Source organism: Vidua chalybeata, chromosome 1 (genome assembly GCF_026979565.1).
Source record: "Vidua chalybeata isolate OUT-0048 chromosome 1, bVidCha1 merged haplotype, whole genome shotgun sequence".
NCBI classification, from domain to species: Eukaryota; Metazoa; Chordata; class Aves; order Passeriformes; family Viduidae; genus Vidua; species Vidua chalybeata.
Genome location: NC_071530.1, coordinates 113,394,202 through 113,420,611, shown reverse-complemented (window position 1 = coordinate 113,420,611; position 26,410 = coordinate 113,394,202). Strand labels below are relative to the sequence as shown.

Sequence of the window (26,410 nt, the reverse complement as noted above, 5' to 3'; positions counted from 1 at the left end):
TGAATAAGATGACTGTTAGTGTGAACTTCCAAACTCAGAGCAGTCAACTTGGAGAAATGCCAACCAAGATAGTGGGCCATGGCAAGTTGTATGTAAGGTTCTGCCTAGGAGGGGATCTATCAGTATGACCACATTCAGATGTTGCATGTATCATCATCCTCCTCCAAAAAGAGACCTGCAGTTAGAGATGTGAGATTTGCTTTGATTCCTCCTTTTGGTAGTTGATTTATTGGGTTTTTTTGTTTGTTTGGGATTTTTTTGTTTTGTTTTGGTTTTTTTCTAGCCCCGAGACCACAGTCACACAAAGTTGGGATTGCATTTACAAAGGTGAATGCAAGAGGAGGATGCTTCACTGCCCTCTTATCAGGTTCACCAGCAGTATCAAGCTAATACCTGTTATTGGTGCATAAGGCAGGAGCTGAATTCACAGGTTTTGTTCCACCTGTATTTTAGACTGGCATTCTTTTTGATTCAGAATTCCTGACTGTGGTGGCGTTGGTGGACTTAACAAGTGTAATGAGCTTAGTCAGCATCACAGTGGATTTGCTCTAGGTCATTTTATAGCTGATGCACCCTTTTACCCCTCCTCATCAATTCTGTGGGGAAAAAAGTGCAACTGTAGAATATTATTTTGAATATTTGCCTGATTTTTTTTTTGTGAGAATTTTGCAAACTTCCTGGAAGTTATATACTGAATTCAGGAAGAATTTTGCCCTGCTATTGTCAGAAAACCAATCACTGACTGAAGATGTTTTATTTGGTTTAAATTGTAGTGACATAGCTTTCCACTTGATGGCAATAGAGGTGGGAATATGTCATTCCTCCTGGTTTCTGGGCTCATGGTTGCATTTGGTGAAAATACAGAGGATAGTGGTGAACTTGCAACTTGTGCGGGTAAAAGCTGTAACACACCTTGGGTAGATCTGATCTTCAGAAGAAACTTGAGAGCAGTACTTTCTTTGGTGTTTTCATTTAACATGTAAAGTGCAAGCAATAAGCAAAACTGAGACCCAGCACAAAGTCCTTTTCTGTCAGCACTGAACCTCTCAGCTGCATAATTCAAATGATGATCTAATTTACTTACAGTGCTTCAGTCTTCTGAAATTATGTTTGAGCAATTGTTGAAATGTCAATTCTGCAAAAATACGCTGAATGCCACGTCCCTATATATTGAATAGAGAATGCAGAATACATTGAAGTGTAATCTACTTTTACTATATTTTGTTAGTCTAAATGAATTCTTGCTCCATGTTTTCAGCTTACCTTGCCACACTTGAAATGTGATCATGACACATTAATCAGTTGTTTGATTTAGGTTACCTATCATGAAAATAAAACAGTAGAGAATTAATTGCTTCTTCAGAGGAAGAGCTGGATTGGAGAGAATCCAACTGGAGACAAAATATATTTGCTAACACAAGTGCTTCAATTAGAGATCTAATCACTTCTGTTACTGTCATTGGAACTCTAGGTACTACTGGCAAATGCTTTCCTTGGGAGAGAAGACTGGAATTGCTTGCTCATCACTGTGTTTATTGTTATGGACTCATTAAAAGTGCCCAAGTTTTTAATTTTAAACAAAAATGCCAGGCAGTCTTTGTAGACCTTTTTTCCATATAAAATAGATGAAAATAAGAAAGTACAGACCATATACAGAGGCAGGCTTAGTGTTGTTGAAATATACACACAGTAATTTAATAGATTGCAGTATTAAACTAACAGTGTGGAAAAAAGTAATCCTGTACTGTTTTTAAGGGTTCCCATACTTTGTGACTTTGAACCTCTTCACCAGCATGTACATGCTCTACATAACCTGGTCAAGGCAGCACAGAGTTTGGATGAAATGTCACAAACTATTACAGACCTGCTGAATGAGCAAAAGGTATTTTTGCTTTTCTTTATCAATAAAAAAGAGAATATTATATTTAAAGCAGTAGAATATTTTCATAATGTTGTTTTATCAAACACTTTAGAATGCATCTTTGTTTTTCCTGATAAAAATATTAACTGCATAAGTTTTCTTTCTAATCACAAACTACTAAATATTCTCAGAATATTTAACAGATTCTATTGTTGTAGAAGTAGAATTGCACTGTCTATATTTTTGTTCTCTGTCACTTTCAAATATTCTGTCTGCAGAATGTGTGCATTCTGCCTTCATGCTTTAGTTTGTATTCAGTGAATTTGTAACTTCTTTGGATTTCTGCATTGTTTCTTAGATCCTTTTGGCACAAGCAGTTAAGGAGATTTTAGGGCTTTGGTTGGCTGTTGTGCAGTCTTTCTCTTTGAATACAGAAGGAACAGATGGTAAAAAGATCCCTTCCTAGTTTCACTCTGCCTGTCAAACAAATTCCTTCCCCTAGAACTTTGTTTCTGCCAATCACTTTTGCTTCTGTGCATGCAGCCTCTAAATTCCATAATACATCCAGTAGGTTCCTTTTACCTTCTGACTGTGGCCTCTCTCAGGGAAACATTGGATGAATTTAGCAACGCTTAAGATTTTTTTGTGAAGTTGACTGCTTCAAACTGGGTTTCTTTTGCAATAGGAAATCAGTAGGTTTTTCCAGGGACTGTGCTATTGTCTGCATTGTAAATTGTTGTATGCACTTGGCTGACTGGGAAGCATCTTACATAACAGATAAAGCTATGGGCATGTTTAATTTTGAATAGCAATTTCCTACTTAAACCAAGTGATATGAAGTTCCTCTCTCTTTTGATTTCTCTGGGATTTAAACAGGAGATTTATTAAAAATCTTTTATTTGTGTAAAATATGAAATCTGGGCTGCTCTTTGTTCTGTACTGTAGGAAAGGTGTATTAAGTAATTTCCCAGCTATTTTCTGTCTTTATGAAGATTGTTTTTCAAATGAACAGCCATTAAGAATAATAAAATATTAGGGCCTCAACACTGTAACAGCCATTGAAATTGCTGGAAGTGAAATTGTACTGTTTTCTGAACATGCCCTTACAACAGACCTTGCTCTAAAATATAGACATACACTCCCATTATGGAGTCCCAAATCCTGAAATTTATCTCATAAGAAACTCGGATACTGACAGTTGTTCTAATAAATTAATTTTTTCATGAAGGCTTGCAGTGTCAGAAGAACATGAAATTTAGGTTTTAATTCAAAATACGCATAATAACAGTAGAAAGATAAGCAGGAAATATGCCTGAATTTGTGAAGTCTTTGTCATTTCCCCTTCTTTATTCAGGCATGCTTATCTGAAAAAATGTTATAAGTATTTGGCTGTACTGAAAAAGATGCTTGCCAAATCAGGAAAATGCACTCTTTTCTTTTGCTTTTGTTTGACTTATTTGGATTCTTCACTCACACAGAAGTGTCAGGTGCTTAGACAGATTTGGATAATTGTCTCTTTCCTTAGAGCAAATTGCTTTGCACAGTCAGAGCTGGGCCATTCATGATGTCATCTTGAAAATACCCATCTCTGTGTGTCATTTCAATGATTCATTTGAACTCTTTTCAGAATTGAAGCAAACAGATTTGTCAGATTTTTTTTCTTTCCAAAGGCAATATTCTTGTTACTACTTGATGAAAGACAAAAGGTCTTTCTCTGTGTTGTTTTGCTCTGCAGCTAATATAGAAGTGTTTTTTAAAATTATATTACTTTTGCCTGAGTAGAATTACTGAAGTAATGCTTAAAATGCTCCTTTTTATATCTTCAGTATTACTGGGAATTCACAGTAAAAAATTAGAAGGATGAATAAATATTTAATAATTTTCATGAAGATGCCTACATCTTCATGCATCCACTTGTTCTGGTGGTGAACTGTCCCAGCTTGGTGCAGAGTTGGCAATAACTGTGCAGGCATTGAATGTTGCCCATATTATTGCTCTCGTACTCTGCCAAGGAGACACATTCGAGCCCAGCATTTTGCTTTTCATACTAGTGGCAGCAGAAGCCTGGTTCTTCACATTTCACTGGGATAGTTTCCCTGGCTTGTTGGTAGTGCAGCAGCTGAATTCTGTCTGGGTCAAGTGGAAGTTCATCCTACTGCATCAGCCACAGCAACTGTGCTTTAATAGTTGCTTTAGGCAGGAGGGAAAAGTTGTGACTGCAGACAAGCAAAGAGCAAGTCAGAGGAGATTAAATAACTTACTGGGGGTGTTGAGAGTATTTCTTTTTAAGTGTCTCCATAACTCTTACTATTTTCAAGTTCATAGAACATAAGTGATAATTTTTTATTTTAGTGTTACATCAGAGTAGTTAAATGACATTTTTGTGGATATCTGTTTAATTTGTTAGTACTTTGAAATAATGTTTTCATTTTTAAGACCTTCTGCTTATTCTTTGTAATTTAATAACCTCAAAGATGTTGCTGTGCCCTCTTATTTCCGTCATACAAAGTTTAAGCAGGTCAGCAATTGGGTTAAAGATGTCCAGAAAAAGCTAAGGTGCTCGTGGGTAAGATGATTAAGCTGTCTTTTCAGTGGTTAGTAGGTAATTAGCATATGCAATCCTTTGGTGTTAAAAGTTTTTCTTATAAGAGAAGCTTGCTTCTCAGATCATAAATCTACCATTTCTTCTAGTTGAGATGGGAGTTAAAAAACTGCTTGTAATCTTCCTGAGAATTGCACCATTCGCCTTTTTTTTTTTTGAAGTAACATAATAAGAGCAAGGCACGTAGTCTTGCAATACCTGAAAACTTGGAAATCAATTCTGCTTTTCTTTTTTTATTGTTTGCTCTTGACTCCTCTTCCTTTGTCATTACAAAAGTTAGTGTATGACGTGCATACATTGCTGCTTGTAGATTGTAAACAGACTCGATGGCAGGTACAAGTTTCTCAGTAAACAAATTCTTCATATAGTTTCAGTCACTCAAAATGTGAAGTTTAACTCTTCTCTAATCAGTAATTGGGTGCTCTCATTAGACTCCCAGCTCACAGGAGCCACTGCTGAAGCATGTAGTGTGTTACAGCCCCAGGTCATGAGGAAACTGAGTTCGTTATTGTTCTACAGAGTGACATTTTTTTTTTCTTCTTTATACTATATCCTTACTCTTTGCCTTCTATGATGATTCTGCAGGGTTGTCAAAAGTAGATACCATCATTCCTTTGCATGTGGATTTCTGTAGGACTTTCCCATATTCAAAGTCTTTGAAGTGCTTTTTTTAGTGTGTGGTTGATACCTGTGATGATGGTTTTTGTTATTGTTAAAGCTCAGGTATATTAATGGTAAATGTTTGTCACTTAAAGTGTGGTTTGAACCCGGGCATGTATCAGCATACACAGTACCCTTCACCATCTATTTTTCTAAGTTTTCTTAGATAAACAGCAAGCTGAAATTAAGTCCAAGGGAAATGCTTAAACCTGGGCTAATAGAATCATTTAAAAAGGGGCATTTTCTTTTCATTTTTTTGTCTCATGTCCTGTTCACTTTTCATAAATACAATATTCTGTATGCAGTGACCTCAAGTTTTTTTTTACAATGTATTTAAAAATCATTGTATGATTTAGATTCATAAAGATACAAAAGCTAAGGGAGCTGAGGTGCAAGTGCAACTCTGCTAAATAGATGAGCGTGAAACTAGAAATAGATTCTTCTTAAATCACAGCTGAGAATTGTTAAACATGCTGCATATCTTTTAAAGAACATTTGCTTGATGCAGAAGAGGATGAGTTCCCTTTTTGAGTAACAATCATTTGTACAAGATTGAGAAAGCAAAGAACAGCTATTTATACGGCAGCAGATCCATGTCTGTCACTTCAGGGATTTTTGCTGTTGCTGAACATTTATTGCCAAGCTCCACTAACTGTCACCAGTCAAGTAGCTGAATTCAATGGATGGCAGAAGTTTCTTCAGTAATAGCTAACACAGTAAAGGAACACCAGACACGCATTTTAGGTGCACTGAGGCAGTGTGGATGGTTTGGGAAAGAGGTGTGAGCAGGATCACAGAAATATCAGCTGGAGGCCATGTTGGCTTTTTGAAGAAAAGCACCACCAGATTGCCAGCACTTTGAGACTGAATATCTTATGGGAATTTTCTACTGAAAAAATTCCCATGAGTTTTTTTCAGGAACTATTTCTTTTCAAGGTGATCACATTTCTTATATGAGTAAAATCAAACAAGTTCTTAGTGATGAAGGATGGAAGAGCAAGGTAATAGTTGAGCTATGGTGTTACAGCGAATACATCTTTTAGAGCACTGATATGTTCAGAAAACTTTGCATCTCTTCCAGTTTGTGATCCTGATGATCCTGTGCATACTCTTTAATTGTGTGTCACAGTTACTTGCCTTATGTATTTTAACTGTGTGTATTTCACTATAATTTTCCTAGGAGAAATTGCTTCGCTGTCCATCCTATTACAAACTTTTTCAGGAATGCATCCTTGGTGGATACTGAGGCTGTACATTGCTTTTTGGCTTACACTGGAATGTGTTTTGCACTTGCTGAAGCTTAAGATTTATATTTTTGTCTTAGAATCTATAGATATATCCTTGGCATTAGGGCTTCCATATTCCCTGTTGTATATGGTAGTTAATAGCATAAGATACTAAAGGAGTTTTTAATTACAGTATTGGCAATAATTGAATAAAAGTATTTCAGTAACAAAATTATTAGGAAAACTGAAATAAGTAGGCTGTAAGGAGCCAAAGCCTATTTCTGACTGGTAAGATACAGTTGGGTATGCTCTACATAGGACTTTCAGCTAGGTGAACATATAGTATTTATGTGTTTACAAATGATGCTTTTCTGAAACTTAATGGAAGATCTCCTTGATTTTCTGCAATTTTTGCTTAAGTTTTAGTAGTACGTATTATGGATTGTTACAAGTAATAAGGCTGATTTTTTAAAGTTCTTGTTTTGCCTGGTGGTTTTGAATTAATTTTTAATATTAACAGTTCTGATTATCACTTTGTGTTCATTTCTGGTTTATAACTTGTAGGCCTCCAATAGTCAAGCATCACCACAATCTGCTACCACACCAAGGATGGAAAGTACTACAGGAATCACAATTGCTACCTCTTCAAGAACTCCTCCATCACTCAGTCTTCAGGGTCCCCTGTGTCCTCCTGTGTGTCCCCCAGCTCCGTTAGAAGAATTGTCTCCAGACAGCATTGATGCTCACACGTTCGATTTTGAAACTATTGCCCATCCGAACTTGGAGCAAGCTCTTAAGCAAGGATCATTAGACTTGGATTCATTGGCAGAGAGTCCAGAATCTGACTTTATGTCTGCAGTAAATGAATTTGTAATAGAAGAAAATCCAGTGTCTCCTAATGTAATAAGTGACCCACAAAGCCCAGAAATGATGGTGGAATCTCTTTATTCTTCAGTTATCAATGCAATAGACAGTAGGCGTATGCAAGATACAAGTTCTTGTGTAAAGGATGTTTCAGCAGAAAATGCTTCTCTCAGTGTTTGTGTGGAGAAGTGTAGGGTTATTGCTCAAGACTCAAAGGTACATTTAAGAGGTATAAAAGAAGATCTTTGCCATTTCAGAACACTTGTACAAAGAGAACAGTGTGACTTTTCTAATTCTTTAAAATGTACTTCCTTAGAAATAGTAAATACAATTGAAAAGGTAAAGCTTTCACTTGAAAAAACACTAAATGATAAACATCAAAATGAATTACGGTCTTTGAAAAGTGAGTATGAAACTAAAATTAATAAATTATTGGAGGATGGTGAAGAAAATAAAAAGAAAATCAAAAAGTTAAAAGGTGACCTGTTAGGTCTTGAGGAAGTTCTTCAGAATAAGAATGATGAATTTGCAATAGTAAAGAATGAGAAAGAAGCTGTGGTTTGCCTTCAGAATGAAAAAGACCAGAAATTACTTGAATTGGAATGCCAAATGGAGACACAAAATTCTGAAATCAAGGAACTGAGGCAGTCGCGTGAAATTGTACTTGAAGACTTGAAAAAACTTCATGTTGAAAACAATGAGAAACTACAACTCCTGAGGGCAGAACTTGAGAGTTTAGAGCAAAGCCATTTAAAAGAACTGGAAAGCAACCTACAAGCCAGGCATTTACAGGAATTTGAGAAGGTCCTAGCTGAGCACAAGGACTGTTTGGATAAATTAAAAAAAGAGAACGAGCATAGACTTGAACAAATGCAGGAATCTCATGAGGTAGTTATGCAAGAGAAACAGCAACAAGTAGAAGAGTTACAACTCAAGGTTTCAGATCTGTCTGATTTGAGGTGCAAGCTAGAAGTTGAACTTGCCCTGAAAGAAGCAGAAACTGATGAAATGAAGCTTCTTTTGGAAGAAAGCAGAAACCAGCAACAAGAGACCTTAAGATGTCAGATTGACAAGGAAACTGAAAGCTTAAGAAAGGAGATAGATAAATTAAACAATAAAATACAAATCAGCAGTGATGAATATCAAGTGGGTTTATCAGAATTAAGGACTCTGATGACAATTGAGAAAGATCAGTGTATTTCTGAGCTAGTAAATAGGTATGAAGAAGAATCAAATTTGCTTAGAACTGAATTAAATAAAGTAACACTTCTTCATCAAAAAACGGCTGAGGCAGAAAAAAGACTTTCAGAGCAAATAACAGAATTGCAAAGTAAGTTGGAGTTGGAAATGACTGCCCTAGAGAAGGAAAAAACAGAAAAATTGTCTCTCTGTGAGCAGCAGGAAAAATATGAAGCTATTATCCATAAGCTAAAGGAAGAGAAAGAACTGTTGATATCTAACCAAGAACAAGACAGGCAGTTGCTCATTCAGAAGCTCAATTGTGAAAAAGAGGATGCAGTACAAACTGCTTGTAAAGAGTTGGAATTACAGAGGGAAGCTGCTGAAAAAGGGCTTTTGGAAAAAATACTGCAACTTGAGATGCAAGTGAATAGGAGGTACTGTAAGAATTGTTACTGTGTTTTCCTAGTATTTTAATCAATATGGTGTATTCATGATATGCTTTGCAGTAACTAAAATTGTTGTATTTGTAATAGAGTTTATCTGTATTGATTTCTATATTCACATTTCAAATTGTTTCCATTTTATAGGCAGTGGTGTTCCCATGTCTGTAGTTAATCTCAAGGATTGTAAAATATGTTATACAGGATTATTTCAAGACACCAGTGAAGGTTTTATATTTCAGTCATGTTGAAGGAGTGTTTCCACAGTAGCAAGTTACTTGAAATTCCAATTTTGATTGTCTCAGCCCATCTCTTTTTTCCCCATCTTTGCTCTGCTAGCACTGTGGGACCATGCAATGGCTGGCTTTTAGGTAGCCTGATAACTTTCTTTATTGGCTAACTGTACACCAGGTTGGTGATAATGGTGGCATGAAAACTTGTGTGGGAATTTTTACAGGATTGACTGAGAGCTGTCCCATGGCCACATGGACTTCCAATGACTTTTGCTGCCCCTCTTACCTATTTCAGGGTCTTCAGTTTAAGCTTCATAATGAAACACAAGAGTGCAACATAATCTTAAAGAATATCCTAACATCACCATTTTTCTTTGTTAATTTCTGCAGAGATTTTAGATTTTAAAAAAATATATTTTTCCGTAGCCAAGAATGTGTAGAATTATTCTTTCGACTGTATCTTACGTACTTATGAGTTTGTAATGCCTGCCAGCAGCCTAGTTTATGTTGTTATAGAATGGAAATAGTAAATTTTTTCCATGTGACTAACAACATTTTATTTAAATGCTAGCATTTATCATTTATGTTCTTGTGGTGTGAATCAATGCAGAAGATAGATCTTGTTTGTAAAATATCTTCATAGAGGAATTTTTTCCCTGATATTAGGCTATACCAAATATGTGAAATGGGAAAAGATTAATAAAACGGACAGAATTGACATAAAAGCAAGAATACTGCAAAAAATGTGTACAGATTTAAATTAGCTTTTAAATTTTGAGTATCAATGTACTGTTAAAAAAAAAACATAGGGAGGGGAGATCATGCAGAGTCCAACAGCATAGTCCAAGGGAAATGGGAATATCTGCTTTGCTGGAATTGTCTACTGCCTCAGGATTTTCACATGCAAGCAAATCCATCATTACGTGATGTTGTGTTAGTGCCTATCTTTGCTTGTCAGTGTAAAAAGAAATGCATAAGATAATACCGCTTCTTTGAATTAAGATTGGGATATAAGAAACTCCAGATCAGCCCTTCTTAATTGAAGAAAATATTCTCTTAATGAAATATGGTGTGATGAGAAGAAAAATGATAAATTATGTGTTCTTTTCTGTGTATTAATGCATTGTAGAAATTTTAAGAACTTGACTGAACAGGAAAAAGACGTAGCTGTGTCATCAGACATTAATCCACCTACACTTAAATTTGCACTTGATCACAGCTGTGTGTATTATCCAAACTGGATAAAACAGATAATGTATTTCAAAGAAATATTATCTGCTTCAATCTAAAGAAGTGCTGTTAGTTTGTTACACGTTCTGTCAAGTAATTGAATTTTTAGTGTTACATTGAAATATATTTTGCCTCCTAAGGCTTCTTTTTATGCCTTTATTCTGCTGTTAATTTTTTTCTCTAGGAATCAAGATATACTATATTTTATCTCCAAAGTGCATGTATGTTAAGTAAATCTGTCCTAATATTTCAAAGATGCTATTTACTTATTTGATTTTTGAATTTCTAAAACCCCAAGCTGTGTCAGTAACTCAAGTTGATTTGTTATCCTCACTCATTGTTTAACAGTTAACTTGTAATGGTAGAAACTTTTATTTGGCATGTGACTATATGTTTGTTGTTTTCTGCAAGAATAATGTTGCATAGCCATTCAGAAGGTACAGACAGAGAGAGGGATTGTTAAATTTGACCTGAGTATTGCACTGGTGTCAGGAATTTAGGTTTTAAACTTCGATGAAAACTAACAAAAATACTAAGAGGCAACAAAGAAATGTTTGCTATCCATGTGTTACCACAGTATAAAAATTAACATGGTTTGGTGTGTCTGAAAATCAAGTCATTTTGATCAAGAAAGAGAATAAAACTGGAAGGCATTTGTAGTTTCATTTACTCTTTCTGCACTATGTAGTAGTGTAAAACAGTAGAGAAAACCAGAATATCTTTAATGATTTGTTGTTAAGCATTTTGAAACATTTTTCTGGTTAGTTTACATATATATATATATATATAAAATACTGTAAAGAATGTTAGAATAGGAATCCCAACTGCTTTGAAGATGGAATTACTGCTTTGCTATCTTGAAGTCTTGGTATTGTCCAGCCACTTCTGTCAGACCACCATATGTAGTGGAGCTTCACAGAGTATATGTCCTCTCTCTCTCTTAACTAGGCTTCATTTAGAAATAAATTGAAATTTAATCAAGCACGAAAATGTTTTCTCAGTGGCACAACAAAGGATTTGCCTGAACATTTCATTACTTTCTTTGCTTATTTTACTTCTGACTTCTAGAATGTCAGAGGCTGTTTAGCCACTCTGAGAACTTCAATTGGCTTTCAGAGCTCTTATTTAGAGCTTCTTATGGGCTTTTTGAGTGCTTAGCTGCTGCATAATAGTTTGTTTATTCAGTATGTGCCCATGTGGTAGAAAAGTAGCAGTATTGTTAAGTACATCCTTTCTCATCTTAGAGCAGTGCAAGTGTTTGCTTGCAAAGCAAAAGCAAAGCATCTGAAGATACGTGCTTTTGGTATCTTGAAAACAATAAAGTTAGGCATTGTCACTGTTCCTGTAGTTGACAAGACCTTTTCAGATTAAATATTTAAACCTACTGCCTGGTACAGTGATGAGGTGTAAGAACTGGTAATGTGCTGACATCCTTTGCAGAACAACAATATCCTTTACTTGGCTGTCATTTGCAAACAGTAGTCCAGACAATCTGTCTGAGAGGCCAATAATTCCTGCTTTGTTTTAGTTCAGCTAAGAGCTTTGGGTTTAAATATGATTAATTTTAATATCAATATGGTTTAAATTCTGGTGCAAATGAATAATGGAAATTTAAAATAATACAATTTTTCACAATTGTTGCCCATCAAAGGAATTTCTCTATTATAAAGTTCTTCAGGGCTGTTCTTGGTATCTCAAGCCAAAACACAGAAAAATGTAGTTAGTTTTTGCTTCAGTGGTGAAAAATACTTGGCCTATGTAACATTGTTTCAAGGCCATTATCCTGCCTTTGTGACTATTGATGGTTTCCGTCCTTTGCGATGATTACTGCTGTCCCCCACCTTCTGCAGTCCAGAGTTTTGAATTTCACATCTGGATTCCTTAGCATCAGATTTGCCGCTGAATTGTTTTCTTCATGTGATATTTCTGAAGGCTTTGCGTTTTGACATAAGTATCTTTTTGGAGTTGACAGTTGTTTCTTTTTACCACTTTCCACACTTTCTGTTACATTAGTAAAAGTATAAACAGAAGTCCTCCCCCACAACAAAACTTCAGTTAGAGCCAGCATACTACACTAAAAACATAGAATGCCCAAGAGCAAGAATTGGTGAGATGCTTGTGATTAAAAAGTAGAATTGAAGTTGGTAATGGCTTAATTGTAATATAGTATTTATTAAATATTTCAGAAATAATGTTTTGAAATGAACATCTGACATTGGTGTGTGTTGTGGGGGGTATATGCTGCACATTTAAAGTCTAAACATTTTCTTTTAAGTCCTCCTGCTGAATCATCTGCTGAATCAAACTTAGTTGCTGAACTTCAGGAGAAGCTTCAGGAAGAAAAAATGAAGTTTTTAGAACAACTTGAAGAACAAGAGAAAAGAAAGAATGAAGAAATGCAGAACATCAGAACATCGCTCACTGCAGAGCAGCAGGTAAAGCAAATTTTCTAACAATAATTTTTGCTCTTATGATAATTGCTTTCACTTTCACTGCTTTGAAGTTAGAGTACAGTTTTCTGGTTTTCTCTGTAACACTTCCACATTCTAAACTGTTGTGACTGTCTGAAGCCAGGATAGGATGTGTTAATGTAATCAAACATTTAAGCATTAAAAAAAAACCCAAAACAAAGAAACAAACAAAAAACTCTACTGAAAATAAAAAAGACCAAAAGGCGAAACCAATTACCAAAGAACTGGCAATCTGGATTCTGTTTTTTGACTTCTTTTGCTTAAGTGCTTGGAATTTATATTCATTCATCTCTTTAACTGCAGAAAGATACCACCGGGTATTACAAAATTTTTGGGCAACACTAAATTAATGATTTGAAATACTAATTGATCTGGAATGCTGCTTACTGGCTTTTAAAGTTTATTACTATGGACAGATGGTGTTTTGATGTTCAAAGCATTAATATTTTTGTATTTTTGTAAGTATTTTGAGGTTCAAACAATATATGTTGCATTTTGCATAATAAGCTTAAAGCACTATGTACTCCTTATCTTGTTGAAAAATCACGTTGCACTGGATTATTATTTTACATCTGTATCCACTCATTTTTTCCTTTCTAAACATCTTGAGCCTCTTAGTTTCTATAGATGAGTCTCAAGTTCTTAAATTAAATCTCTGTTAGTAACAGCTATTATCTGCAGCTTTGTTGCATTTAAACACCAACAAGGATTTTCTGTTTTAAGCACTTCTCTTTACTGTAGCTATGGTAGGATCAAATAAGGACAAAGGGACAAGGGTGTTGATCAGCCAGCTTGGTTGAAAGAATGCCATGAATCACTTGATGCAGGGAGTAGGGAACACAAAATTGCAGATGGCTATAAAGAAAGGAGTATTACTGCATTTGGGCTGCAAGCATTAATACTGAAGTTAGCTTTACATAGTAAATCTAATAGGAGATTTTTTCCTAGATTGGTAATAATTAGATTTATTTTTCTAATATTCCTTAGTATTCCATTTTCCTCATTATCTAATAGTATTCATTTCTGCAGCAGAGCATGGAAGAGAGGGTTCTGAGGCATTGACAGCAAATTCCAGGGAAAGCTGGAACTTTTTTAAAAAACAACGAACAACTCATCTCCCCCCAAAAAAAGACCCCAACCAAAGCAAACAAATACCCCAAACCCAGGAAAAGGGTGTATCAGTCAGCGCTGACAGTTTACTTCACTGGCTCTGCTGATTACTGAATATTTTGTGTATTTAGCCTTGCCTTTGTATTTTTTTGGGTTTTGGTTTTTTTTTTTTTTCTCTGTAAAGTTTCCTTAGAAGTGTCACTTATGCTCGTGGTGGGAGAGTTTTGTTATGCAGACATATAACAAAGGCTGCTGTGCCCTATGTAAGGTGTATAGCCCACCAAATAGTTTGTATTTTAAGACTGAGAGTTGATAGGCATATATCAAGACAGTCTTCAAAGTCACAGAAAATTTAAAATTAATTTTAATAGATGGTTGTTAGTAGGTTTTGTCTGTCTCTTCAGCAGCATCCTAAGAGTAGAAGGGCACAATGGTCAATAGAAGGATTGAAGTTGAAAGATTTATCAGACTGGTACTGAAGGCTATGCTGACTTCTTTATGTTCACCCATGCAAGCTATTAACCAGCATTCCTGTGTATCTTTTACAATAATTAGTTGTTCACTGAAGAATTAATGCATGACTTGAAATGTATTTTTAATTAAGTTTATAGTGTATTGATAATGGTATTTTTCTTTTTCATTGTATGCAACATAGTTGGATGCATTTCATCTTTATCTTAATAATTTCAATTCTATAAGTAGCTGTTTTAAATATAGAATATTCAATTATTTTACATTAAGTGGAATATGAAGTATTAATTTTAAAGAAAAATCAACTTATTTTTTTAATTATTTCTTTATTATTTTACTACTTGTATGTATCAGGCATGAGGGAAAGAGAGGGTTAAAAATAAAATTAATTGCAAAAATATTTTAAAGACAAACATAAAAATAAAATATACTGGCATTTTGTCTCTTCACCAAAGCAATAAGTAAAAAAGTTTTAATTTATTATTTAATTATATTGTAGAAAACTGAAATGCATGCTGTCTTTTGTACTATTTAGCAGTACTTTTTTACAGTACATTTCTTGTTTCAGTAATACTTTCTTTCTGTTTTCAGACCAACTTCAACACTGTTCTGGCAAGAGAGAAAATGAAAAAAGAAAACATAATTAATGACCTTAGTGACAAACTAAAAGTGCTTACACAACAGCAAGAAAAAGATAAGGGTAAGCAAAGTTCTGAAGAAGTATTCATCTTTTGTAAGAGGACTGCTTCATTCTTTGCAGCTTGGTTTTGATCCCTTGTGCTGCTGTAATTAAAAGAAATTCCATTTATTTGTGTCATAGATTTGATTGAAACACTTTCTGAAGATAGAGCTCGCTTACTTGATGAGAAGAAGAAACTTGAAGAAGAAGTTAATAAACTGAGAAGTAGTAATTTTTCTCCATCAACCTACTTGGCAGCAGCATCAGAAGTTTGTGGAGCCTGTGCAGCTGATGTGCCCACAGACACAGATAGATTGGTTGCTGACTTTGGGGCTGAGGGGAGAATGGATTCCATGATGGAAACCAGTATGATGGCTGTGCAGTAAGTATGGTGCATTAGAGTAGAAACACTCAAAGCGTGCTCTTGTTCTGGGAATGTGTGCTCTTGTGCAGTGTAAAGTACAGATGAGCATGTTTAACTCTCCTCCTGCCTTTCCTCTTCCTGAAAATATTCTTTTAAACATACATGTGCATACAATTGTGGTGTCACAATCATTAGGAATATGTGGGTTTGATGACTTTGAAGTATGCAGCTTCAAGGTGAAACTTGGTCCCACAATCATGATGCAAAAGAATATAACTAAGTATACAAAACTTAAGTCAAACAGAAGGAAACCTAATGGTGAATGAACTGGGAGGCTGCGTGTTACTGACACATCTTTTGAGCAGCATCTCACTTTCATGCCACTAGCGTTTTAAAGAACCCCAGGCTTCTCCTTCATACCTTTCACAGAAATGAGAAACCTGACTGGGAACCACACAAGAGGAGCAAGGTTTTTATCAGAGGAATAAGAGCAAAATTGTTAGATGTACTTATATTGACTTTAGTCAGTGTGCATCACAACTGATGCTGCCTAACCCAGAATCACATACCCAGAGCACTAAACAGCTTTGTGGAAGTGAAGATGAAAACAGTTTGTCCTTGCCAAACTAAACTTGCACTGACAATAAACAAGAAAATACCCCATCTTTAAAAAAAGAGCTGTTTCTTATAATAATCATTCTAGTCCTGCAGTCTCGAAACAGATGTACAAAAAAATGTACAAAAGGTGAACTTGTGAACAAAAAAATTATGACCCAGTGTATGATTAGACTGAAACTTTCACAGGTTTCTGTTGACTGCTTTCTATTACATGAGAGCTAAACAGCCTTTTAACTGAAATGAAGTAATGATTAGTATGGTTTAATTATAATCTGTTAGCTTTTCTGATTATTTTGATTGGATTTATAGCATATTTCATCCCAAAACTTGTCCATTTTCTCAACCAAATGAGTTTGGACTAGAAAGTACATTGTTTCTTGTCTATTTAAACTGCTTTTAAAGTACGTTATAACTATTTTAGGAATTACTGTTACGTTCTTAAGCAATTACTTGGGATGTTAACATTTATTTTATCATGCCCCAGTACTCAGTTTATCTCACAGATGAGCAGCAACAAGTAGCAAGTTCACATTAGTGTCTCTACCAGAGAGTACCAGGGCACTTCAGACTACTCCTCAGTAGCCTTTGAGCTAGACTAGGAAAATGAGACATAATAGAGCTGAATTGCAATATCAGGGGTTAACTGTCAAAGCATGTGGGACTGTATCTTTCATCCTGGTGTCTTGAAAACAATGCAAAATACCAAGAAATGCCCCGATGTAGCTTGATAATCAATAACTGAAATCAATAAGGATTGATCCTTAAAAAAGCTAATCAATATCTGAAAATTCACCGGCTTGTTGCAACAAAGAACCCCCTTGGTTTAAAAAAAAAGGAAAAAAAAATCCAAAACACCAGCCAGAAATATTGATGCCGATTCCTAGTGAGTCTTTCTATGCTACTCCCTCTGTGCCAACAAATATATAACACTCTTCACTGAGTGAAGATAGCAGGTGGGTGTGGGAAAGACAATTTTTCATTATTAAAAAAAGATAGTTTTTAACCTGTCCATTTTCTTTCTCTTTTAGTGAAAATGTTCATATGTCTGAAGAAAAGCAGAGGATAATGTTGCTAGAAAGAGTGAGTAGATTGTTTGTGAGGTTAAGTGTTACAACTAAGTACTTAAAAATATGTACACGTGAAGTTGTGCTGTGGTCAGTTATATACTCTGATACAATATAGTGTCTGCAGGGATTATAAATTTGATTTCAGGGAATCATTTTTCATTGTACTTTTGGATCACTGTGATTCAGTGAAGTAATTCAAGATAACTATTAAAACATTACTCTTGGCCTGTCCTTGTTATGTTTATGTGGGCTTTAGTATGAGTGACTGATCCGTCACTCTTCACCAGAGTGACAGATCATCGATACAGAGAATTTCTATAGAAAAAAAAAAAGTTACAATTACTTTTTGTAATTAAGAAATACAAAACACCTGGACAGGATTTAAGATTGATTTACCAATTTCTCATAAAAATAGGTAATTTCTCCTCATAGACTGTATTCTTGGTAAAATGTGAGATTAACCTCTAGTAGTTACACTGGAGTATTTCAGATTCTAGTAATTTTTAACTGTCCAGCCATATCTAACTTCATCTCAGTTGTTATTTTGAAGTTGACCTTTTATTTAAAAAAAAAAAAAAGGTGTCATTAGCTTCCAGCTTTCTAGGATCACTTGGACTGAAATATGGAACCAAATAAAGAACAGGAATGCTTTCTGTTAATGGATTGTGACACTGTGTGAAGCAACTACCTGGGTGTTTCTGACTATGAGCACATATGTGCTTTTTTCTGTCATTTGATTACAAAAGATTTGTCATGGGTAGAAGCTTTAACGTAGTAATATATTACATTTCTTTTGTTGTTCTATCATTGACATGTTTTTCTGAAAGAGAAGTAAGACTATGCAGGTAAAATGTTAGCATGGGGATTTGTAGCACTAGGATAATTCCTAGACTTCAAGGGGTTTTTTGCACGTCTTTGTTCAAAAGATGTTTTGATAATTGTTTTAGAACTGTAGTATTGTACAATTAGTTGGGCTCTAGTCATATCAGAACTTTTAAAAAAATCTTTGTACTGTATGAAGTGTAATATTCAGTTAATCAGATTAAGATTTTCTTTTAGACTTTGCAGTTGAAAGAAGAGGAAAATAAGAGATTAAATCAAAGATTGGTAAGTATTTGTGCAATCCATTCTTTAAGCTTCATGCAAAAATAAGAAAAGCTTAAAAATGTTGTGTTTGTTAAAATCTAAGAATGTTTTTTTATAAATCTAAAAAATATTTTACGTGTTAAGGCAAGTGGTGAATAGGTAACCTGATAACCTTCCAGAGGTACATAAGCTTAGTCTTCTCATGGAAAAAGATTCACAGGACTGGAGAGTGACTTCTTCCCAAAGAATACTGACCATCCAGAGTTGGAATCATGAGGTGTTAATTTCCAGGGCACCATGACTCAGTTTTCAGCAGCAGTAGATTGAAGGCCAGTTTACAAGAATATAAATATGCCTGCACTTTAAGCATAATTGGGAGTGTTAACAATAACTTACAGATTGTTTTGGGAAAACTGCACCTGCCACCTTTGTAAGGTGTGAAACTGTAATTCTGCCAAGTAGCTGGAAATGCAGGCAGCCACCATATGAAATGCTACAGTAAATGCCTATGGAACGAAAAATAATTTAGTGACAGAGTGCCCTTGATTCCTGTAGTATAAATTCTTCTCCTTTTATTTATTCCCACTTTATCTGTGCTATCAGGTCTCAATTTTAAGTCTTAAAAAATTCCTGTGTGTATAGGAAACAGGCACATCCTTTGGTTGGACTGGCCATGGAGATCACACTTTCTTTAAGTGACAGGTGACACCTAAAAGTTTGGTAGGAACTGATACCTCTGTAGTGGGAAGTTAGACTTCATACCAGGTGTAAGAAAGGATTGCAAGACATCTAAAATATTTTTAATAATTTAATTTTTAATATTTAATAATATTAAAAAGTATTATTTTTAATTCAGAATGTCAGTAGAGTACACAGAATTTATTTAAGTGTAGTTTTTACAATAAAACTCAAAATATATCCAGATTGTTTTCTAAACATCTCTGTAGATTTCCTGAATTGAACTCTTGTCATGTTGGAGTAAAATAAAATGGAAGAAACAGTGTGTATGAGACAAACAGATTATTCTTGTTATGATTGATACAAAGCCATGTAGAAGAAATTGGTGGTTCATTGGTCTCTAAAGCAATTCAAATTTAATTTCTAAATGGAACTTCATATATTTTCAATTCCTTACTTATAACATGAGTTTTTACATAGATAAGTTTATTATTTGTCTCTTCATCCTTCTCTCCCTCTTCCCCTCCTTTTAAATGGACTTCTAAAATTGAGATATACATCAACACTTCAATACCAGTGTTTATTTCCATTGAGGCACTGCAGATAAGGAGCTTAGAAGGCATTCTGTATGAAAAAGAAAATCTTCATAGGTCATTGGCTTTTGCAGAAGAACTTGTGGGTTACTTCTACAAGGAATGTTCTTTGTACTTCTACAAAGAACATTCCAAATACTTGGAATGTTATTACAGAATTTTTGTTACAGTAAATTAGGTACTGAGAAAGGGAACCATTTTTTTCTGTGTAAAGGCTATTACAATTGTATTCATAAAATGTTCCTTACTAGGTTTGAATGTAATTTTTCTTAACATTCTAATTTGTTCTGTTTTTCTTGAAGTTAGAAGTTAAGGAAAAATACAGAAATCAAGCTATTTTGTGTTTTCATTTAACACGTACTCCAGTTTGAAAAAATAGCAAGAAAATATTTGGTCTGTATATCTGAAGAGAAATCTCAAACACTTTTGTGTACAGTCTAAGCAAATTTGACAAATTTCATGCTAGTTGCAACATTTTCAAGAAAGAAAGGTAGCCTCTAAAATTTTTTTTTGAAATAATAAAAAATAAAAATTAAAATCTGAAGTTGGATCCTGTAAAGAAAACTGCTGAAGGTGTCATCAGAATTTGAGAGCTTTCTGTCACATACTGCATTCAATTTGGACCCATTCTTTGAAGGAATGAAGAAAATGAGCTGTGAATAGGCTTCAGGCTCTGGGGAAGGCAGGGCAAGATGGACAATAGGAAGGAAATTCACTGTAGGGAACAATATTTGAGTTATAGCTGAAAAATCACATGCTAAACTTCAAGTGTGAGCAATCTAGATTTGAATGGCATGTAGAAATGGTCCAGGAAGTAGGAATGGATGGAAAAACTGCAGGACCTCTAGTCAGAGTTTCTGTGGAGCAATTATGAATTGTGTTTTGTAAGGAGGTTACCAGAGGGCAATGGAACTGATACAATTACATCTGAACAGCTTCCCCAGCTAGTTGCCTGCATATGGGATAGGTATTCCTTTGGAGATAGAAGTAGCATTAATTACCCATTGTCATTTCTTGTTTTCACAGTTCTTGTAGAAACTTTGTGTGCGCTTATGTTTATTTTTAGGTCTAGTTTGTCCTATTGAAGTTGGTCCACATGCCCGTATTTTATTAATGTAAACAGAATTAAAAACAAATATACATATAGGAGATAATTCTTATGTCCAAAACCTTACAGAATCGAACCTTTGTTCGGTCTTAGTAAATCTGCCAAAATCAGTTTTGTTCCAGGGAGTGCTGCCGTGTTGATTACAATAAACTTTAGATTTTGTGACAGTTTGTAGAAAAACTGAGAGACTATGTTGAGCTCAACATCTAGAGTTTAATTGTAATAAACATGTAGTCTGTGGTGTTCTACCGTCAGCCTTTTCTAGTGCCAGTAACTTCTCTGTTAGAATGGACAGTTTTATCATAGGTCTTGTGATGCCCAGAATAAATCTTCACTGGCACTGATATGAAAAGCCCTTCCCAGTTTTAAATAATGAGGGAGAAGTTAGTTATGCAAGAACTTTTATAATCAAAGGTATCTATTAAAAAAAAGGAGAGTAATAAAAACCAAAACCGAATCACAAGCAAACAAACCCACTATAGAACAGGATCACAAAAGTATGATGGGTTTTCTGAGTGAATATAAAATCTGCAAGACTAGGCACTATTTGAAATCAATGAAAAATCATCTTGTCATATTTTTATCTGCAATGTACATTTCATCATAGCTTGCCAGTACTTTGTAGCTTTTCTCTTTTTATAGATGTCCCAAAGCATGTCGTCAGTATCCTCAAGACATTCTGAAAAAATAGCAATTAGAGAGTAAGTACATGGTAATTTTCATATAAACAGATGGATATGCTTTCAATAAAATAAATGTATAGTTAATGTTATAATTCTTCTGTTCTTGCTCTGTGGTGAAAAGATGCATAGATTGCTATAATTTAGCCATCAGCTATTGAACAATCCCAGCTGAGCATAAATCAAATTTTGTAAAACCTTTTTATAAGCAATGAAATGGCCTTTTTGAATTCTGTCAGTGACTTTCTTGAATTCAGTATTTCATGGCATTTCTAGAATTCTGAGGCTTTTCTTAGATGACTTTTTTGTTTATCTGTAACCTTGACGTCTAAGAAAAAGGAAGTCTATTCATCCTGAATATGCATAGTGCTGTATTATATTTCAAAATAAATCTTACCTTCCTGGAGTCTTCAAAGTTCTTGTCTTACTCTAACAGAATAAAATAAAATTAACTCAAGCATTTTGTTAGGTATTAATCTGTTTGTAGCTGCATGTAGAATTGTAGCTGGAAAAAAAGTATTCTTGTAAAATGTGATAGCTACAGACAACTTCTTAATTAATATTAGGCTTATAAATTACTTTAGTAATATTAAAAAATATTTTGAAAAAGAAAACCTGCATAGATTTTTCTGTTAATTTTTTCTGAATTAGACCAGTTTCCATTTTTGCTGTAATGAGACCAGCAGGTGAAGAATTTTTTTCCCTCTAGCATCTGAAAATTGTCAAGTGTCCTTTTTGAGGAGGAAAATGGTATGAAAGAAGAATTCATCTGTCCAGTAGAGATGTTTTAAAGTCAATATAGCCTATCTTCATAGTAAATCCAGGCAGAAGAGTTTGGAGTATTGTTTATTTAATCCAAAAATGAACTTTAAAGATGATGACCTAAAATTCTCTAGATTTACTCAATTGACTGTCTGTGTATCTGTAGTCTCCTTCTGTGGAGAAGTTTTTCACTTTCTTTTCACTTCTTCCCTCATCCGCAGAGGAGTAGTAATATTTATTCTTAGAACTCCCTCGTGATCTAATGCTTAATTTGTAGCTGTTTTAGACTTCATTTCATTAATAGGTAAAAATTCATTTGCAATACTTTACATAGTGGAACAAGAAGTTTGGAGACAAAAGTTGTTCTTTGAATTCTGTTGCTGAAACTTCGCATGAGAACTTGGCTTCTTGTGTTACCCTGGTGTCACAAAGAAGCAGAGTTTTAAAACATTTTACATACAGTCGCCACAGCGTTTCTTTGGCTTTTCATCATTTGATCAAAGATGAGCACTTCATCCCTTCTTTATCTTCTGTGCTTAAAATTTTAAGATTGAAAGCTGCATAAATGTTCTTGCTGTATTTTTCTGTGTTCAAATTTGCTTCAGTTTGAAACAACAAAATAATGTTTGTAAACACCACTACAGTGATGGTTACCTTAAATACCAGTGAATAAAAATAATACAAAATTGAAACACTAGCATTTAGTTAGGTATTTCTGATTATGTTTTAAAGAAAAACTGACAGTTCTTTTGAGAAAAAGAATTTGAGCTGAAGGGTGCAGAACATTTCAAAAACACTTTTTAAAGGTAGCCTGCTTTTGGAGTCTTCAGAAAATAGGAAATGTATATGAGTTGGCATAGCATGGGGAAATGTCTGCTGCTCTTCAGCTTAGTCTGTCTCATGCAATACATGGGGAAAACATGTAGTGTAATTAATGTAGTTTTAAGCTTCTGTGCTTTTTTTTTAGTTAAGTTCTGTGATTTTTTTTTTCCCCCCTAGTTTTCAGGTTGGCGATTTGGTACTCATTATCTTGGATGAAAGGCATGACAACTACGTGTTGTTTACTGTCAGTCCAACCTTGTATTTCTTGCACTCAGAGTCCCTTGCTGCACTGGATCTCAAACCAGGTGAGTGTGGTAAGTGTCAGATTTTTTCTAATTATTATCTCCTCTTACAACCAACAGTCTTAACTTTCTAACACTAAGTGATTTTTATAAGTATGTATATGATAAATACAAGAAGCAAGTAATACTTGTCAGTTATCTTTGTGCCTTTTGCTACTTGTTCTGATGCAAAATATTTTTCAAAGCAGAACATTTTTAATTAAAAATTTATATAGATGTTAATATCTTGGAAAATTGGGGAAAAATATCTGCATCTTCAAAGTGAGCTGTGGAAAAAAAAGGGGGAGAATATGCCAATTTAGTACGCAGAGTATGTTAACATTCCCATCAGGCTGCTTTAACTACTCAGCATAAATAATAAATAAAAAGATGTAGACAATAGTATATGGGAGTGTGCAAGTAATATTTTTGCTCATAGTTCTTCCACCAAATTAAAATGATATTTATTATCAATTTTCAGAGAAGACTTCCTGTATTTCTTTATGTTCAAGTTGATGACACATTTACTTTTTTTCCTCCCTTAGATTTCAAGGCTTTTTGTTGGCTTTTTTTTGCCAGCTATCTAAACTTAGCTAAATTGAAATCTTTTTAAATGAGGAAAAATAACAATGCTTTGCACTAAACCATGAGGTCTGCATGAAGTGGATTAATTGAAATGTCTTTAAACTATCATCTTTTTAGCAAACCCACCTGTGCTCCCAACTTTGTAAAAACGTCGAAGATTATGCATCAAAGAAAATTTGTATTAATTCTAACTTATCAGTGAAAGTTTCTATATTACTGTGTGTCACAAGCTGTCAAATAATTTCCCTGAAAAGACTCACTGTAGATTGCAGTTATGATGAAAGATGACAGATCTTGAATAATTGTGTAGTCTCCAGAAGACCACTAAGCCCTAACTGAGTTTACTGGAGGATCTGTGCCGTGTGTCATCTGTGAAACCTAAGGAGAAAATGCCTGTCTTACTTCCAGATGTAATACGTCCTGAACTATGGCATTAGTAGTGCATACATAGCTATGTGAAATATGGTAGACTTTTCTTACTGTTTTTTTACATATATAAGGTAAAAGCCATGTCAGTTTGTACGTTACTGTGAGTACTTAATTCACTGATCTGCTTTCAAATGGACTTAGCTTGCTCTGGTCCTTACCAATTGCTGAATAGAGTTAATCTCAAATCTAAGAGAACTGCAGAGAAAATCTAAGAGAACTGCAGATAAGCATGAAGACTTACCAACTGCCTGAGAGACACGTTTGTCTCTGTCTCACTGCTTCAGGAAGTTATGTCTTGATTCTATTCCTGCATCAGGGAAGTGGGGAAAGTGAAATTCAGAACAGTAGTTGTATATGTGATAGGTTAAAATTGATGTTGGCCCTGGCACTGCAAATTATTGTTCTAAGGGCCACCAAAATGTTGCATTTAAATCTGACCTTGCTTAATGTTTGTTTATTTAAACTGAGTTAAAAAAAAATCTGCTTTTAATGAAAATATAATGTAATATCCTGGTGCCTGTAGTTGCTTATCCAAAATATTAAATACATTTTCTCTTTAGCATCGGGTGCATCTAGGAGACCATGGGTGCTAGGAAAAGTGATGGAAAAGGAGTATTGCCAGGCAAAAAAGGTAAGAAAATAGTAATGAGAAATTATCTGTGATTAATAGAGAGGAAAGTATATTTTAGTATTTTTAACAATTGTGACAAATTCTTTCTGCATAAGAAGTTAGATGAAAATTTCCCTAAGTTCTGCTATTCCTGCTTTTCTTTTGAGTCAGTGAATAGCAAGAGTAGGGGAGCCAGAAGAGTTGAGTGAGCAGTGGGTTGGGTATTTGCATCCACACTGTCCAGAGCCCTGCCAGACTCCTAAGGGTCTCCTGAATAGTGGGAATCAGTTTGAACTTAAAAATACAAAAATCAATAGAATAATTGCAAGTTTTATTTTTTTTTTCTTTTTTTGTAGGCACAAAACAGATTCAAAGTTCCTTTAGGTACAAAATTCTACAGAGTGAAAGCAGTACCATGGAACAAGAAAGTATAACACAACAAAGTTTTAGTTCATTCTGTCTCCATTCTTTTTTGACTTGTCCTTCAGTGCTCGTTCATCGCTCCAAATACCAGGCCATCTTTTTATACTGAGGTCATGTGACAAGATACGTCATTGATGTACTGCTTTTACTTTTTAACAGGTGACATTTTAGAAATTCATCAAAAACTCTGGCCCTAACTGCTTCGATTTTTTTACCCAAATAACTATAAGAATGTGGACCAAATGAGTTCATTTTCTCTAAGGGCAACCACATGAAACATGGTTTGTTTGCCATGTTAATTGCCTGTTAAATATACATTAGCTTGTATTTAGATGTTAAATGTTAGTTACCATTATTACCAGCATATGTCCTTTTGTGAAATCATTATCAAAGTACTTGCACTCTTTAACAGATTCTTTATATGTGTAAAATTCATCAACTATTTAAAGAGGGTGTTCATTGCATGCAGATAATCATATAATTTTTCTTCAACATGAGTTTGCCTCAGTAGATGAATAAAAATAACTACTGCAGCTTGTTTCATTACATGAAAATGCTCTTTAATGTTAAAAAACCCTTGTAATTTGATGGACTGATTTTGAAAATCGGTCACAGTTAGATCTGCAATCTTCAAAAGCACTTTCGATGGATTGATCACACAGATTCTGAAGGGAAGACACCTGTGCTGTTTATTCAAGGTGAAGCACTTGTTCTTCCCAACAAAACAGAAGTCTTGTATTAATCTATTTAGAAAAATCATATTGATGAAATTGTATTTCATGGTTGAGTTTCAGGAAAAAACTCATTGTACATTAACCATACAAGAGTCATTTAAGTAACAAATTATTGTAATTGTAAAAGACATGTAGAATTTTAAAACAATAAAGATTTGAAGCTGTATGTGTTTGAAGTATTTGTGTGCTTTTTAAATGCTATCTAATATTTATTTCATGTTAATCTGTTGCGTCTTCTCTATGATTTCTCCAGCGGTTTCATTATGTAACAATACCCATATTTTCTATGAGAGGTAGTAATTTTCAAAAGCATTTGGGAATTACAAGAATTACCTTGTAATCATAAAAATGAGTTTAAGTAGACAGAAATTTTAATTTCGTCAGCATATTAAATGCATAAATGACATTTTTTAATAGTTATACTGCCTACATTTTTAAAATGTAGTCTTATTTATTTTATTTTTAATAACAGTATAAAAGGGATTTACTATAAATATGTAACCAATGGGAAGTGCAAGTATGAGTTCAGGTATGAGCGTAT

The 26,410-nt window shown here is 34.4% G+C and overlaps 1 protein-coding gene across 3 annotated transcripts in view; it reads left to right on the top strand.

The window, feature by feature from the left end:
* Positions 1-26,035, top strand: part of RB1CC1 (RB1 inducible coiled-coil 1) — a 65,284-nt gene extending 39,249 nt beyond the window's left edge. For 2 of the 3 annotated variants that reach the window (XM_053939932.1, XM_053939951.1), the window contains 11 exons: positions 1,756-1,882; positions 6,914-8,829; positions 12,574-12,733; positions 14,942-15,050; positions 15,171-15,411; positions 17,040-17,091; positions 18,138-18,185; positions 21,186-21,244; positions 22,985-23,121; positions 24,663-24,733; positions 25,069-26,035. In XM_053939932.1, the coding sequence (XP_053795907.1) occupies positions 1,756-1,882; positions 6,914-8,829; positions 12,574-12,733; positions 14,942-15,050; positions 15,171-15,411; positions 17,040-17,091; positions 18,138-18,185; positions 21,186-21,244; positions 22,985-23,121; positions 24,663-24,733; positions 25,069-25,146 (2,998 nt within the window). In that variant the 3' untranslated portion in view covers positions 25,147-26,035. The remainder of the gene's footprint in view (positions 1-1,755; positions 1,883-6,913; positions 8,830-12,573; positions 12,734-14,941; positions 15,051-15,170; positions 15,412-17,039; positions 17,092-18,137; positions 18,186-21,185; positions 21,245-22,984; positions 23,122-24,662; positions 24,734-25,068) is intronic. The other variant, XM_053939941.1, reaches the window with a different exon arrangement.
* Positions 26,036-26,410: the final 375 nt, after the last annotated feature.